The following is a 14,768-nucleotide window of genomic DNA, read 5'->3' on the forward strand; positions in this document are numbered from 1 at the left end:
GCAGCATTTGATTTTAATGTAGCATCAAGAAGCCCTAGAAAACCTGGAGTCAACAGGAGCCAGGGAGAAAACTCTCCACAAGTTACAGTCATGCTTAGCTCAAAAGGACAATGGTTGTTGGAGCAGACGTCACTGTGGCATTTTCTCAGGATACTGCCCTAGGCCCACCTTAAGCTGTTTCAATTACTTTGCCTCCATCAGCAGGTCAGAAATGAGGATGTTTACATAACATTTGCACCTCATCAGATACTGAAGATGCTGTATCTATATGCAGCAAGACCTGAACATTTAGGTTTGGGTGGTAATGCTCACCAAACAAGTGCCAGGCAATGACTATCTCGAACAAAAGGGAATCTAACCATCTCCCATGACATTTAACAGCATAGTAAGAAGTCTCTCAACACCAGCTTTCGGAGCGCTGCTCCTTCATCAGGTGAGTCAACCCAATGAAGGAGCAGTGCTCCAAAAGCTTGTGGATTTTGCTACCAAATAAACCTGTTGGACTTTAACCTGTTTTTTTTTACTGCGTTTACCCCAATCCAACACCGACATTTCCACATCATTTAACAGCATCACCATTGCTGAATTCCCCACCATCAACATCCTGGGGGTTACCATGGATCAGAAATTGGACCAGCCATATAAATACTGTGGCTACAACAGGTTAGGACTAGGAATCTTGCAGTGAATAACTCAACTCTTGACTCCCAAAGCCTATCCCCACCATGACAAGTCACAAGTCAGGAGTGAGATGGAATGCTCTCCACTTACGTGGATCAGTGCAGCTCCAACAACTTGATACCATCCACAATAAATCAGCCTACTTGACTGACACCGTTCCAACACCTTAAACATACACCTCCTCTACCACCAACATAGCGGCACCTATGTATCCCATCTAAAGATGCACTACAGAAACTTACCAAGATGCCATCGACAGCACCTTCCAAAAACCATGACCTTTATCACTTAGAACAAGCACAGATGTGTGGAAATACCATGGTCTGCAAGTTTCCTTCCCAGGTTTCATACCATCCTGACTTTGGGAACCATATTGCTGTACCTTCACTGTTGCTGAGTTAAAATCCTGGAACGCCCTTTCTATCAGCAACACACTAATCAGAATCTCAACCGCGTAGGAGACCATTAAGCCCATCAAGTCTGCACTGACTCTGATCAAGTATCTTACTCAGACCCTCTCCCCTGCCCTATCCCCATAACCCCCACATACTTACCATTGTTAATCCATCTAATCTACATATCTTGGGGCAATTTTTTTAAGCCATGGCCAATCCACCTAACCTGCATATTGTTGGATTATGGAAAGAAACCAGAGCACTTGGAGGAATCTATGCAGACGTGGGGAGAATTTGCAAATTCCACACACTTAGTCAACCAATGCTGGAATTGAACTTGGGTTCCTGGTGCAGTGAGGCAGCAATGCTAACTACTGTGCCAACATGCCACCCACCATGTCCTGTGGGTGTACCTACACAACAAAAACTGCAAAAGTTCAAGAAGGCGACTCATCTTCACCTTCTCGTGGACAATTCGGGATAGGCAATAAATCACATCCAATGAAAGAATAAAAAAGGCAAGCAATAACAGAGAGCATGAAATCCTCTTTGTGCAAGTGAAGGTGGAGCTTTTGCTTACCCATTGCCTTGCCTGGCAAGATGATACACTATAGTAGCAGAGGTGACAGTTTTTCCAGTGCCTGGAGGGCCCTGGATCAGACTGAGGGGGCGCTGGAGGACAGTCTTCACAGCATAAACCTGTTGAAAAGATTAAAACAGGATTGCATCAATCACCAACCTTACAAGAGTCAGTCTCTGACTGGGCCAATGTGCCTCACTGCAGTGCAACCCATAATTACAATATTTTTAGTACAGTATTTCATTCTGTTCATAGCAGTAGGTCCTGGAGAGCAGCGTTTAGACTGTATCAAATGGTTTAGATTTACTAAATGGTTCACATTTCACTGAGCTGTATAATGAGCTGCAGAAGCAGAGTGTTTACATATGACTAAAAGTGCTAAAGATACCCTGATGTAAACAGATTTAGAATGCAACAGCTCAAAATATGTTGCCGTACAAAGTGACTCATTCATAGCAACAGAGTGGTTAAGTGGAGAGTTTCACTAGTCAGATTTTAGTACACAGAACAATTAACAGATTAAAGCCTACAATGTGGAGTAGGCTAGAAAACGATTGTATTCATGTTGTCCCTTCAGCAAAATACTGAGGCCATGCAACCATGTCGATGAAAAGGTGAGATATTTTCTGCTGAGCTGTTTCAATGCTGACAGAGGCATACTGGTGCACAGATTGATCAGTGGCAGTGAGGAGACACTTACTACAGTTTTGTTGATTACAACAGTCTTTCTTGTGGTGAACAAGATGGCATTTGTTGCCTGCGGGGTGACTGGGCCAAAACTGAGACAGCAATGTTGCTGAGAGCACAAGCTGCCACCTTGTGGTGACAGTGGGCTCAATAGTTCAGTGAACATGCAGACTAACAATGCAGTTTTTCCTGACTGTCTTACAGTAGCACAGTGGTTAGCACTGCTGCTTCACAGCTCCAGGCTCACTGGTTCAATTCCAGACTCAATCACTGTCTGTGTGGAGTCTGCACATTCTCCCCTTGTCTGCATGGGTTAGGTTGATTGGCCATGCTAAATCGCCTCCAGTGTCAGGGGATTAGCAGAGTAAATGTGTGGGATTACAGGAATAAAGGGATTGTGGTTGGTACAGACTGGATGGACCAAATGGCCTCCTACTGTACTGCAAGGATTCTATCCCATTCTGATCCTAGCAACAGACATCAAAGGTTGCACATCAGGCAAAATTTATTCCTTGTTTTAAGATCTGATTTGCCCATAAAATACTGAGAAACATCAGAATATAGCAGAGCAGACTTGGAGTGATGAAACATATCCTCAAATGGTATCAAAGCCACAGATTTTCCTCTAATGAACAGTTGGCCTCATCAGTCTCACTCTCCAATTCTGGCTCTATATGGTGCACTTCAGTGGATTAGCTTTATTGGCACAGTCTGCACCGTGACAACTGAGAGCTGCTCCTAGACAGGATGTATCCCGGTGCTGCTTACTTCACAACAAACTCATGCTGATGAAAAGTCACTAACAAGTCAGGTATAATCTGAACACATTCAGCTGTTTAAAATTGCCTACCTGTGAGTGATTGAGGTCAGGCAAGCCATGGGCAGTGAAACGTTTAGGCAGCTGGCATTTAATAATTACGTCCTCCACCTCATGACCCAGCAGCTTGTGGTAAATGTAGCCAGAGACAGAGGTCTCATCCACAGCAAAGGTCTTCAACGCACTCTGCATTCTGAAGGGGCCAAAAAACACAAATCACTTGTTAACCAAGCACAACAAGTCACAATGCAGGTTCTCACTGCAGAGTAGGTAGCCATGCCAATCCTCTAAAATGGTTGCCAGGTCCCAAGGGCTTCCATCATGCATTAGCCCAAACAAACCGCTGTTAACTGCACCAAGTCACCACCTATCTCTAATAAGCATGACCAACATCAAGTAGTCATCGAAGTTCAAATGGTTTCATTTGTCAGCTGCTCATTTTGCGCACAAAGAGAGAAGTTTAAAACAGGCAATAGTCAGCACCCCTAATGATATTACAAGTGACAGGCTGAGACTGGACACAATGCTGCAAACTTGAATCTCTAATCTGTGCCAAGTTTGCTGATGCAGACCGGGACTGTGGGAGTGCGAAGGGCAGTGCAGAAGTTCCGAGACTGTGTTCAGGAAAGTTATCTACGGCAGTGTGACCAAAGCATAGAGAGGTGGTACAGGTGAATCTGGTTCCTGGAAATGAGGCGGGTCGGGGAGATCTAGTGTCAGTGGAGGAATATTTGGGTGACAGTGATCATTATATTATTAATAGTTAGGATGATGATGATGATGATGATGATTGAAAAAAACAATGCAGACTAGAAGTAAATTGGGGGCGGTGGGGAGAAGCGGACTTCAGCAGGGCAAGAACAGAACTGGGCCAGTCAGGCTGGGATGAAAGGTTGACAGGAAAACTGTAGCTGAACAATGGGCTACTTTCAAAACAGAAATGGTCCAGACATAGTCAAAGTATATTCCCTTAGAAGGGAAAGGTAAATAAATCCAGAGATCTCTGGGTGAAAAAGGGATAAGAAAAGTGTGCCTGTGACAGGTGTCAAATGGAAAATACAGTTGAGAATCCAGAGGAATACAGATAGGTCAGAGGGGAGGTGAAAAAGCACATTAGAAAAGCGGAGGGATTATGAGAAAATGCTGGCAGCCAACATAAAGGGAAATCCCAAAGTTTGCTTTAGGCAGAGGAATAGTAAAAGCAGAAGGTGCTGGACAAACTTAGAGTGATTTATCTACGGAACTTAAAACATTAACTCCTTCTCTCTCCACAGATGCTGCAAGACCTGCTGGGTTTAAAACTATAAAGCATATAATCTTGTGGGTATAATCAATAGAGGCATAAAGTATAAGAATAAGGTGGTTATGTTGAACTTATACAAGATACCAGTTAAGCTCCATCTTGAACAGTGTATAGTTCTGGGTGCCACATTATAGGAAGGCTGTGAAAGCACTGGAGTGCAGGAAAAGTTTATAAGAATGGTTCCAGGGATGAGGAGCTTCAGCTATGAGGATAGACTGGAGAAACTGGGATTGTTCTCCTTGGAGAGAAGGTGGCTAAAAGGAGATTTGATAGACAGGTTCAAGATCATGAAGGTTGTGGATAGAGTAGATAGAGAGAAACTGTTCTCACTTGTAAAAGGATCAAGAACAAGACAGTACAGATTGAAAGTGATTTACAAAAGGTTCCTGATTCACAAACAAATCAACGTGAGCTGCAAAACAAAAAAAATCAATAAGACTTCAAAGAGTCAAAAGCTAGAGACAAATGTTTTCAAAAGGCTTTTTCCTCTTGCATTTCCTATTTTGAGCAATCATTTCATTTGCAAAACTTTGGCCATTAGATTCAGCCTGAAAGTAATGCTGAGATATTTCTTGTATCTCCATCTGTCCTGAAGGCAAGGGTGAGCAGCAACCACCTACACAGTCTCCAGTGTCTAGCATTACTGAATCGTGGTTACATTTTCAATAAATTAGGGAAGGCAATGGCCGAGTGGTATTAGCAGTAGACTATTAATTCAAAAAGTCAGCCAATGTTCTGGGGGCCTAGGTTCAATTCCTGCCACAGCAGATGGTGGAATTTGAATTCAATAAAAACAAAAAGTCTGGAATTAAGAGTCTACTGATGACCACAAAACCACTGTTGATTATCAGAGAATCATACAGTGCAGGAGGGGCCTTTCAGCCCATCAAGCCTGCAACAACATTCGAGGATCATCTGAATTCCCACCTCATCCCATTTACCAGCACTTGGCCCGCTGCCTTGAATGTTATGTCATGCCACATGTTCATCCAGGTATTTTTTAAAGGATGGAAGGCAACCCACTTCCATCATCCTCCCAGGCAGTGCATTCCAGACTGTGACCACCCTCTGGATAAGAAAATTTTTCCTCAAATCCCACCCCCAAAACCCCTGCTAGAGTCAGAGGTTTACAGCATGGAAACAGGCCATTCAGCCCAACTTGTCTATGCCACCGTTTTTTAAAAAAAAGCCCTAAACTAATCCCAATTGCCTGCATTTGGCCCACATCCCTCTATACACATCATACCCATGTAACTATCTAAATACTTTTTAAAAGATAAAATTGTACCCGCCTCTACTACTACCTCTGGCAGCTCGTTCCAGACATTCACCACGCTCTGTGTGAAAAAATTGCCCTCTGGATTCTTTTGTATCTCTCCGCTCTCACCTTAAACCTATGTGCTCTAATTTTAGACTCCGCTATCTTTGGGAAAAGATATGACCATCTACCATGTCTATGCCCCTCATTATTTTACAGACCTCTATAAGGTCACCCCTCAGCCTCCTACGCTCCAGAGAAAAAAGTCCCAGTTTATTCAGCCTCTCCTTATAACTCAATCCATCAAGTCCCAGCAGCATCCTAGTAAATCTTTTTTGCACTCTTTCTAGTTTAATATTCTTTCTATAATAGGGTGACCAGAATTGCACACAGTATTCCAAATGTGGCCTGACCAATATCTTGTACAATTCAACAACACATCCCAACTCCTGTATTCAACGTTCTGACCAATGAAACCAAGCATGCCAAATGCCTTTTTCACCGTTCTGTCCAACTGTGACTCCACTTTCAAGGAGAAAGTGGAGCTTATGCCCCTTTGTGACTGACCCTTCAACTAAGGGGAACAGCTGCTTCTTATCCACTCTCATGTCCCTCATAATCTTGCACACCTCTATCAGGTTGACCCTCAGCCTTTGTTCCAATGAAAACAAGCCAAGCCTACCCAATCTCTCTTCTTCACTTCCATCCCAGGCAGCATCCTGCTGAATCTCCTCTGCACCTCCTCCAGTGCAATCACGTCCTTCCTATAATGTGGCAACAAGAACTGCACACAATACTCCAGCTGTGACCTCAGCTAAGTTTTATACTGATGTTAGAAAAACACAGCTTGTTCACTAGCATCTTTTAGGGAAGGGAATCTGCCATCCTTACCTGGTCTAGCCTACATGCAACTCCAGAGTCACAGCAATGTGGTTGACTCTCAACTGCCTTCTGAAATGGTCCAGTAAGCCACTCAGTTGTATCACCACCACCACCTCAAGGGAATCTAGGGATGGGCGATAAATGTTGGCCAGCCAGTGAAGCCCTTGTCACTGACGCTCACTAGAACCAGAGGGCACAACCTCAGGCTAAAAGGATGATCCTTTAAAACAGAGGCGAGGAAGAAATTTCTTCAGTTAGAGCGTGGTGAATCTATGGAACTCTGCCATAGAAGGCTGTGGAGGCCAGGTCATTGAGTGTCTTAAAGACAGAGATAGATAGGTTCTGATTAATAAGGAGGATCAGGGGTTATGGGGAAAAGGCAGAATGAGAAAAATATCAGCCATGATTAAATGGGGGAGCAGACTCAATGGGCCAAGTGACCTAATTCTGCTCCTACGTCTAATGGTCCATGAATGAATAAAAATTGGAGGAGAGAGAAAACAGCAAAAACCACTAAAAATAATTTGACCTGGCCTAGGAAGAGAGATGAGGAGGGATTCTAGCAATCTTCCATTTATACCAGGCCGTACAGATAATAAAATGACAACAAGTATCGGACACGCAAAGTATTTTCCAGAAATAATGGCAAAATACAAATTAGGAAGGCTAATACTGTTTTAATTCTATCTGTATGGAAAGACTAAGGATTTGTTATATATACACTTTCATCACTTGACTAATAAACAGACAGATTGTGTGAATGGTAGTCAACATGTTCTTAAACAATGAACTGACCAAGAGTAGTTTGGTTAAGCTATTACACAGAAACCAACTTTTACTTCTTGGATTGTTTAGTACTTTAGTTGTCATTTTTTCAGTTATCAAGCTCCTTCGCAGTTGCTGGGTCAAAATCCTGGAATTCCCTCCCTGATGGCATTGTCGGTCAACCCACAGAACACGGACTGCAGCGATTCAGAAAGGCAGCCTTCTCAAGGGCAACTAGAAATGGGCAATAAATGCTGGCCAGCCAACGATGCCCATGTCCCATGAATAAATAAAAGGTTTATTTCACACTCAAATACTATAGATACGCAAAATGTTCCTGGTTGCATAATGCAGCAATACCAGAAGCACTGTTCAGGTCCTACAATCAGCAACTCAATACTTGATTCACTCATGTTCCTATTTCAGGTATTTCTTTGAAAATTAGAGAACTGAATCTCTACATCCAAAGGAAAAATTGCAAGGCTACCTAGAAAGAAGAAAACTGAATGAATTTGTAGCTTAGAAAGCTAGATATTTCAAATGGCTTCCCTGTAAAATTCAATGTTTCTTTACCAGTGAAGCACTGCAGTTTCAACAGAAAGGCTTCATTACAACACAAACTGAATATTCACTAAATTATTAGGTATCTTTTCAATGCTCAAAGACTTCACCTTACAAATTATTCACAACTGCAGCTAAGGTTAGGTGAAAAGACATCATCCATTGTTTACATGCACATACAAACTAAAGTTCACTCCCACAGGCAGCATAGAGCCAAGGAACTTTATACACAGCTTGGGCTTCTATTCTTGAAGAACTGCAGTGTCTTTTGATTGTGTTCTACAACTGCACACCACTTCCAAGTGGATAATAAATATGTCCATAACACTTTAGTTTCATTCACTTTTTAAACAAAGCTGGATCTCTTTCTAGAAATCAGTCACACAGAGCACATTTTGCCTACAATATTTGATCAAATAACTATCCTCTCATGTGCTTGAGATTACAAAAGCTGTGTGGGATTCTTGGAGCAATCAAACTGTGATTGATATTCCCCGCATCTTGCGCTTTTTATGGTGGTGCTGGGGATTTGGTGCTGCCAAGACCCCTGAAATCCTTCAGACAGAAGATAAAAGCTGTTAGTGCTACAGATTAAAGGGAAATTGGCAGCTTACCTGTCAAATGAAGTTGATTTCCAGACGAAATCCACCTGAAAGTTGTGAGTTACTTCAACTGGAGCGCCAACACTGCTGCGGAGTTCAATAGCGATCTCATCCCCATAATCTATTTAGGTAGGTTAGAGACACAACACTCAGCCTGAGCGAGTCAGGCTTCATTCACATTCAACCTACAGCTGACCACAAATTCCAGGATTATCAACTCAAGTAACTTCTACATGTTTACGTGCTGACTGAAGCTATCACAACAGCCAAATGGACAAGTTGCTCCCAAATTGCATTCCCATTTTGTCCTTTGTGTGAAGTTTAAGAAAGCCATATAAATTCAAATTAATCTAGGACAGGAGGACAGGTTCTTATCCCTTTCCCCCAACTCTATTCCAACAGATAGTCTGGTCTGCCCATGGAGCATTTATCAGGGAAGGCGCAACAAAAGCAAAGGAAACTAGGAAGGAGCTAAATTTGTAATTGGTTAAAAGTGAGATGATGTATAACAATAAACCAAGTCATCAGTTAAGTTAAATGAAAATTTAAATACAATGTCAAATGGGACATATCCCCAGGAAAATGGAGAAGAAACAGCAATGATACCTCAGCGTGCTGAGAATTTGTATATGACCAAAGAACTACTTTTCAATGGAGAGATTGTCACCCAGAGTAATTAACATCATGCCAAGAAGCTAAAAGTTGAGATTCTCCCCTTGGAGCAAAGAAGGGGAACAGGAAATTTAATAGGCATCAGGATTACGAAGAATTTTGGTAAACTAGACAAGGAGAAACTGCTCCTACTGATAGGAAGGTCTGTAATCACAGGGCACAGATTTAGGTAGCAAATCAGGCCAGGAGACATAATTGCACCTTCCCTAACCCTCATGTGGCACCATTTCATGGGATCCTACAGTGCAGGAGGCCATTCACCCATTGCATCTGCACCGAACACATTCCCACCGAGGGCCTATCCCATAACTCCATGCATTTATCCTAGCTAGTCCCCCTGACACTAAGGGACAATTTAGCATGACCACCTAACCCACACATCATTGGAGTGTGGGAGGAAACCAAAGCACCCGGAGGAAACCCATGCAGACACAGCAAGAACATGCAAACGCCACACAGACAGTGACCCAAGCCAGGAATCAAACACAAGTCCCTGGTGCTGTGAGACAGCAGTGCTAACTATTGTAGTCATCGTGCCACCCCTATACGCAATTTGTAAGGACAGTGGCACCAGGTTCAATGGTAACTTTCAAATGAGAATTGCAATGGAAAAACTTGCAAGGTTAAGGGGAAAGGACAGGGAAGTAGTTAGAAACTAAAAACTGGTTAAAAGGGAGAAAGCAGAGTAAGAGTTAAAGGCAGTTTCGCAGCATTGTTAGAAGTGATGTCTGAAGGGTTCTGTTCTGGGAATAATCACAGAATCCCCAGAGTGGGGAAAGCAGCCATTAAACCCATTGAGCTGCACCGTCTCTGACGCAGCATCTCATCCAGACCTACTCCCCCATCCTTTCCCCATATTTACCATGGCCAATCCATCTAATCTACACATCTTGGGGCACTAAGGACAATTTAGCAGGACCAATCCACCTAACCTTCTATTACTTCTATCCACTATCAATGATTTTGATATAGAGCTAGGTGTGGGCATATTTGCAAACACTACAATTGCACTAAATTTTACATAATTAAAGATCAAAGGGGAAGAAAATATTGATAAAATGATGGAATGGGCAAAAAAGTGATCAATGATATTTAATGTCATAAGTGAGAGATGGTAGATTTTTCTAACAAAGTGGTGGAAAGCTGAGGGATGGAAATGGATAAGCTGGAGGATTTGAGGGCTTTGGTTTCCCGAAGTAGTAAGTGAATACTGGGTTTGTACTAAGTATGTAATATACAAGTAGGGAAGTAACAGTGAACCATACCCAAGCCTTCGTATCGCTTATTGTGTGGGAACACATGTAGTTTTTGGTTTGACGCTATGGAATAGGTGACTGGGGCAACAGGTAAAGCAAGACAGGTTCTCTTGGATTCTGCTGGCATGTGGAAAGACAAAACAAAAAGGATCTGATTTCACTTGAACAGAGATGATCGTGGGGTGATTTGGAAGATAGGATGGGACAAAGTAAATAGAATTTGAGGGATTGAGTTCAGACAGAGGAAAATATAAATATTGTCATGAAGAGTGGGAAAGTTTTTAAAAAAGGGTTGAGGCTGTGGAATGAGCTACTGATTGAAATAGAGACTGCATTAACATTTAAGAACAGGTTAGATGTGTTTAAAGCATCTGAATAGGGACAAGGGCTCCTGAAGCCAGCATCAATACAGGCTTGCGTGGAGTGGGTGAACTGTTTCAGTGATGTAATTTCAACACGTTGGAATGAACTAAACTATGAACTTGTACCAGTCATTGAAAATTTCCCCATTATCCTGTGTAGGCAAAATTTGGAGACTGCAGTGGTCAGCATTGAAGATTACATTTCAAAGCAAGTAAAGAAACAATTTCAAAGCATTTCATAATCTCAAGGCTTTCCCAAGTTGTTTACAGCCAAGGTATTTTCATTTTGAAGATGCAGCCAATTTATGCACAGCAAGATTCCACAAATAGCAATGCAGCAAATGATCAGTAATCTGAGTTGTATTGGCTTGGGGTTAAATATTTTCAGGAGACAGGAAAATTCCACTTCCCCAGCCACCAGAATGTTGCAACACAGGAGGCAGCCATTCAGCCCATCATGTATGTCCGGCTCTTTGAAAGTTACCTAATTAATCCAAATAATCCAAGTTTTCTACCCTTCTGATACTTGTTTAATTCTCTTCTGAAAATTATTGAATCTGCTTTCACCACATTTTCAGCCAGTACACCTTTCATGGAGGCACAGGATTTTTTTATATATCTGAGTGACTGACATGTCTTGGTTTAACATCTCAGCCAGAACATAGTCTCAGAGTGCAGCACCTGCACAGCAGTGCACACACCTATCATTCATATGCATAAACTGAAGGCTTTTTAGCAGTACAACAGTCATAGGTTTTAATTTGTAAGATACAAAGGATACTGTCCGGGACTTTGATCACATGGCCGATTCCTTTCCAAAGAGGTGCCAGGTCACCTTTGTAGCGCAGACAGATCTCGTCACCTTGCATTAGGCGCATGTCTGAAAGACAAGATCGAATGGAACTAGATGACAACCACAGTGCACAAACCCACAGTAACAATTTCCTCCCCATTCACGTGCTGCTCCAATACAAAGCAAGCTGGTTTTTAGATATTTAAACATTGCCTGCATCTTAGTAAGAAGCCATCTAAAGTTTACCATTTCAGTTTGTGTCCCCTTCTCCCAAGGAGCAACCTTTTGCTGAGGCATGGCTCACCAACAATCTGTATCGATATAGCATTTTACTCAAGTGTTTCACAGGTGTAATATAAAATGACAAAAGCAAGGTTAACCAAGTGGAATGTGGGAAGTCATGGACCACACTAAAATCCTAGGTGACCATATGCCAGAAGTGCTCTCAGCTGCAGAAACTTGAACTGAGTTTAGAGCTCGAGCAGCAGCTGGAGATACTATGGCACATTCACAAAACTAAGAGTTATGTGGATAGCATGTTCATGCAGGCAGTCACACTATAGCTAAGGGACTGGAGGAAGAAAGAGTGACTGCCAGATTGTCTAAGAGTAACAGGTAGGTAATACAGGAGTCCTCCGAGATCCTGTTCTCAGATTGATTTTCTATTTTGGAAACTGATGAGGGCATTGGTTCCTCAAGGGAGTGCAGTCAGTCAAGTTTCTGGCACCTCAAGAATGTTGAATTAGATAAATGAAGATATCCCAAGTGGATGGAGCTGGAGGAGCTAGAGGTAGGAAAAGGCCAGATCAGAGAGAGATTTGAAACATGGATAAGAATTGAGGATTAAGGCACTGGTTAACCAGCACAGGTCAGCAAGCAGAATTTTTAAGAAATATTTCTTTGAAGGATGTGGGCATCATTGGCAAAACCAGCATTTATTGAACAACCTCAATTGTCCTGGAGGTGGTGTTTGTGAGTTCATTACCTTGAACACTGCAATCTATGTAGTGTAGGTCCACCCACAATGCTGTTAGAGTTTCAGAATTTGACAGTGAAGGAATGATGATATATTGAGGGAAACCTCCAGGCATTGTTGTTGCTATGCATCTGCTGCCCACGTCCTGTGGCAAAGGTCGTGGGTTTGGAAGATGCTGCCAAAGGAGCCTTGGTGAGTTGCTGCAACGCATCTCGAGACCGTAAACACTGCTGCCACTGAGATGGAGGGAGTGAATGCTGAATGTGGCTGATGTGCAGTTGATGTAGTTTATATGGACTTTAGCAAAGCCTTTGACAAGATCCGGCCTGGGGGACTGATTGAGAAAGTTAAAGCACATGAAATTCAGAGAAAACTTGCCAAAATGAATCAGAAACTAGCTTAGTTATATGACATATTACTAACATGAATAAAGACTGGATTGACTGGGCTAGTACTCACTGGAATTTAGAATGAGTGGGGATCTCAGAAACATAAATTCCCTATGGGACTAGACAGGCTAGATGTGAAAATGTTCCTGATGTTGGGGAAGCCCAGAACTAGGGGGCACAGTCTAAGAATAAGGGGCAAGCCATCAGGACTCAGATGAGGAAAAACTTCTTCACTCAGTTGTGAACCTGTGGAATTCTCTCTATAGAAAGCTGTTGGAGGCAGCTCATTTGATATGTTCAGAGGGAGCTGGACATGGCCCTTGTGGCTAAATGGATTAAGGGGTATGGAGAGAAAGCAGGAGGGGGTTACTGAAAGTGCATGATCTGCCATGATCATATTGAATGATGGTGCAAGCTCTAAGGGCCGAATGGCCTATTCCTGCAATTATGCTCTATGTTGCAAGTTTGCAAATGACACCAAGAGTGGTAGGGTTGTTAATAGTGAAGATCATAGGTTACAGGAAGATATTGTTGGTTTGTAGTGAACAGTAGTGGCAGATGGTATTTAACCCTGAAAAGTGCGTGGTGACATACTTTGGAAGTACTAACAAAAGTAGTTAATATCAACTACATTTACAGCCCTTCCCTTGACAAATATAATTGATGAGGAAGTAGCAGTTTATGTGGACTTTAGTGTGGTGTGTGACAAGGTCTCACATGGCAGACCGGTACAAAAATTAAAATCAAATGGGATTCAAGGTGAGCTGGCTAGATGGATAAAGAACTGGCTTGGTTATAGAAGACAGTAGGTGGAAGGATGTTTTTCAGAATGGAGATCTGTAGCAAGTAGTGTTCTGCAGGGATCTGTACTGGAACCCTTGTTGTTTGTAGGATATACAAATGATCTGGAGGAAAATGTAGAGGGTCTGATTACTAAGTTTGTGGATGACACAGATTGATGGAGTTGCTGATAATGCCGGGCATTGTCAGAGGATACAAAAGTTATAGATAGGAGACTTGGGCACAGAAATGGCAGATGGGGTTTAATCTGGACAAATGTGAGGTAATGCATTTGAGGATCAAACTTAGGTGCGAATTATACTGTAAATGGCAGAACCCTTAGGAACATTAACAGAGGGATCTGGGCGTGCACGTCCACAGTTCCCTAAAAATGGTGGCACAAGTAGCCAAGGCATATGGCATCTTGCCTTCATCAACCGAGTTGGGGAATCATTTTGTAGTTACATTTTAAGTATTGTGCAGTTCAGATCACATCATTATAGGAAGGATGTGAAGCACTAGAGGGGTACAGAACATATTCACCAGGATGGAGCACTTGATCTAAGGAGATAGGCTTGGATTGTTTTCTTTAGAGCAGAGAAGACTTGTAGATGATCTGGAGGAGGGGGCTGAGTGTAGGGTGACGAAATTTGCTGATGACACGAAGATGAGTGGAAAAGCAAACTGTGCTGAGGGTGTGGAAAGTCTGCAGAGGGATCTGGATAGGCTCAGCGAGTGGGCGAGGACCTGGCAGATGGAGTACAATGTTAGCAAGTGTGAGGTTATCCAGGAATAATAGGATGAGGGATTACTATTTAAAGGGCGAAAAGCTGCAGCACGCTACGGTGCAGAGGGACCTGGGGGTCCTTGTGCATGAGTCGCAAAAACCCAATCTGCAGGTGATCAAGAAGGCAAATGAGATGCTGGCCTTTGTAGCAAGGGGGATAGAATGTAAAAGCAGGGAGGTCTTGCTGCAACTGTACAGGGTACTGGTGAGGCCACAGCTGGA

At 42.7% G+C, this 14,768-nt stretch overlaps 1 protein-coding gene across 4 annotated transcripts in view; it reads right to left on the reverse strand.

The window, feature by feature from the left end:
* upf1 (UPF1 RNA helicase and ATPase) overlaps window positions 1-14,768 on the reverse strand; it is an 86,880-nt gene that overhangs the window by 22,356 nt on the left and 49,756 nt on the right. For 2 of the 4 annotated variants that reach the window (XM_080213146.1, XM_080213145.1), the window contains exons 8-11: window positions 11,603-11,701; window positions 8,544-8,652; window positions 3,194-3,353; window positions 1,657-1,775 (exon numbers count right to left, since the gene is read on the reverse strand). In XM_080213146.1, the coding sequence (XP_080069272.1) occupies window positions 1,657-1,775; window positions 3,194-3,353; window positions 8,544-8,652; window positions 11,603-11,701 (487 nt within the window). Of the gene's footprint in view, window positions 1-1,656; window positions 1,776-3,193; window positions 3,354-8,543; window positions 8,653-11,593; window positions 11,702-14,768 lie in introns of all 4 variants that reach the window. The other 2 variants (XM_080213144.1, XM_080213143.1) reach the window with 1 other exon arrangement.

Source organism: Carcharhinus amblyrhynchos, chromosome 26 (genome assembly GCF_965287045.1).
Source record: "Carcharhinus amblyrhynchos chromosome 26, sCarAmb.v2.hapA, whole genome shotgun sequence".
Lineage (NCBI taxonomy): Eukaryota > Metazoa > Chordata > Chondrichthyes > Carcharhiniformes > Carcharhinidae > Carcharhinus > Carcharhinus amblyrhynchos.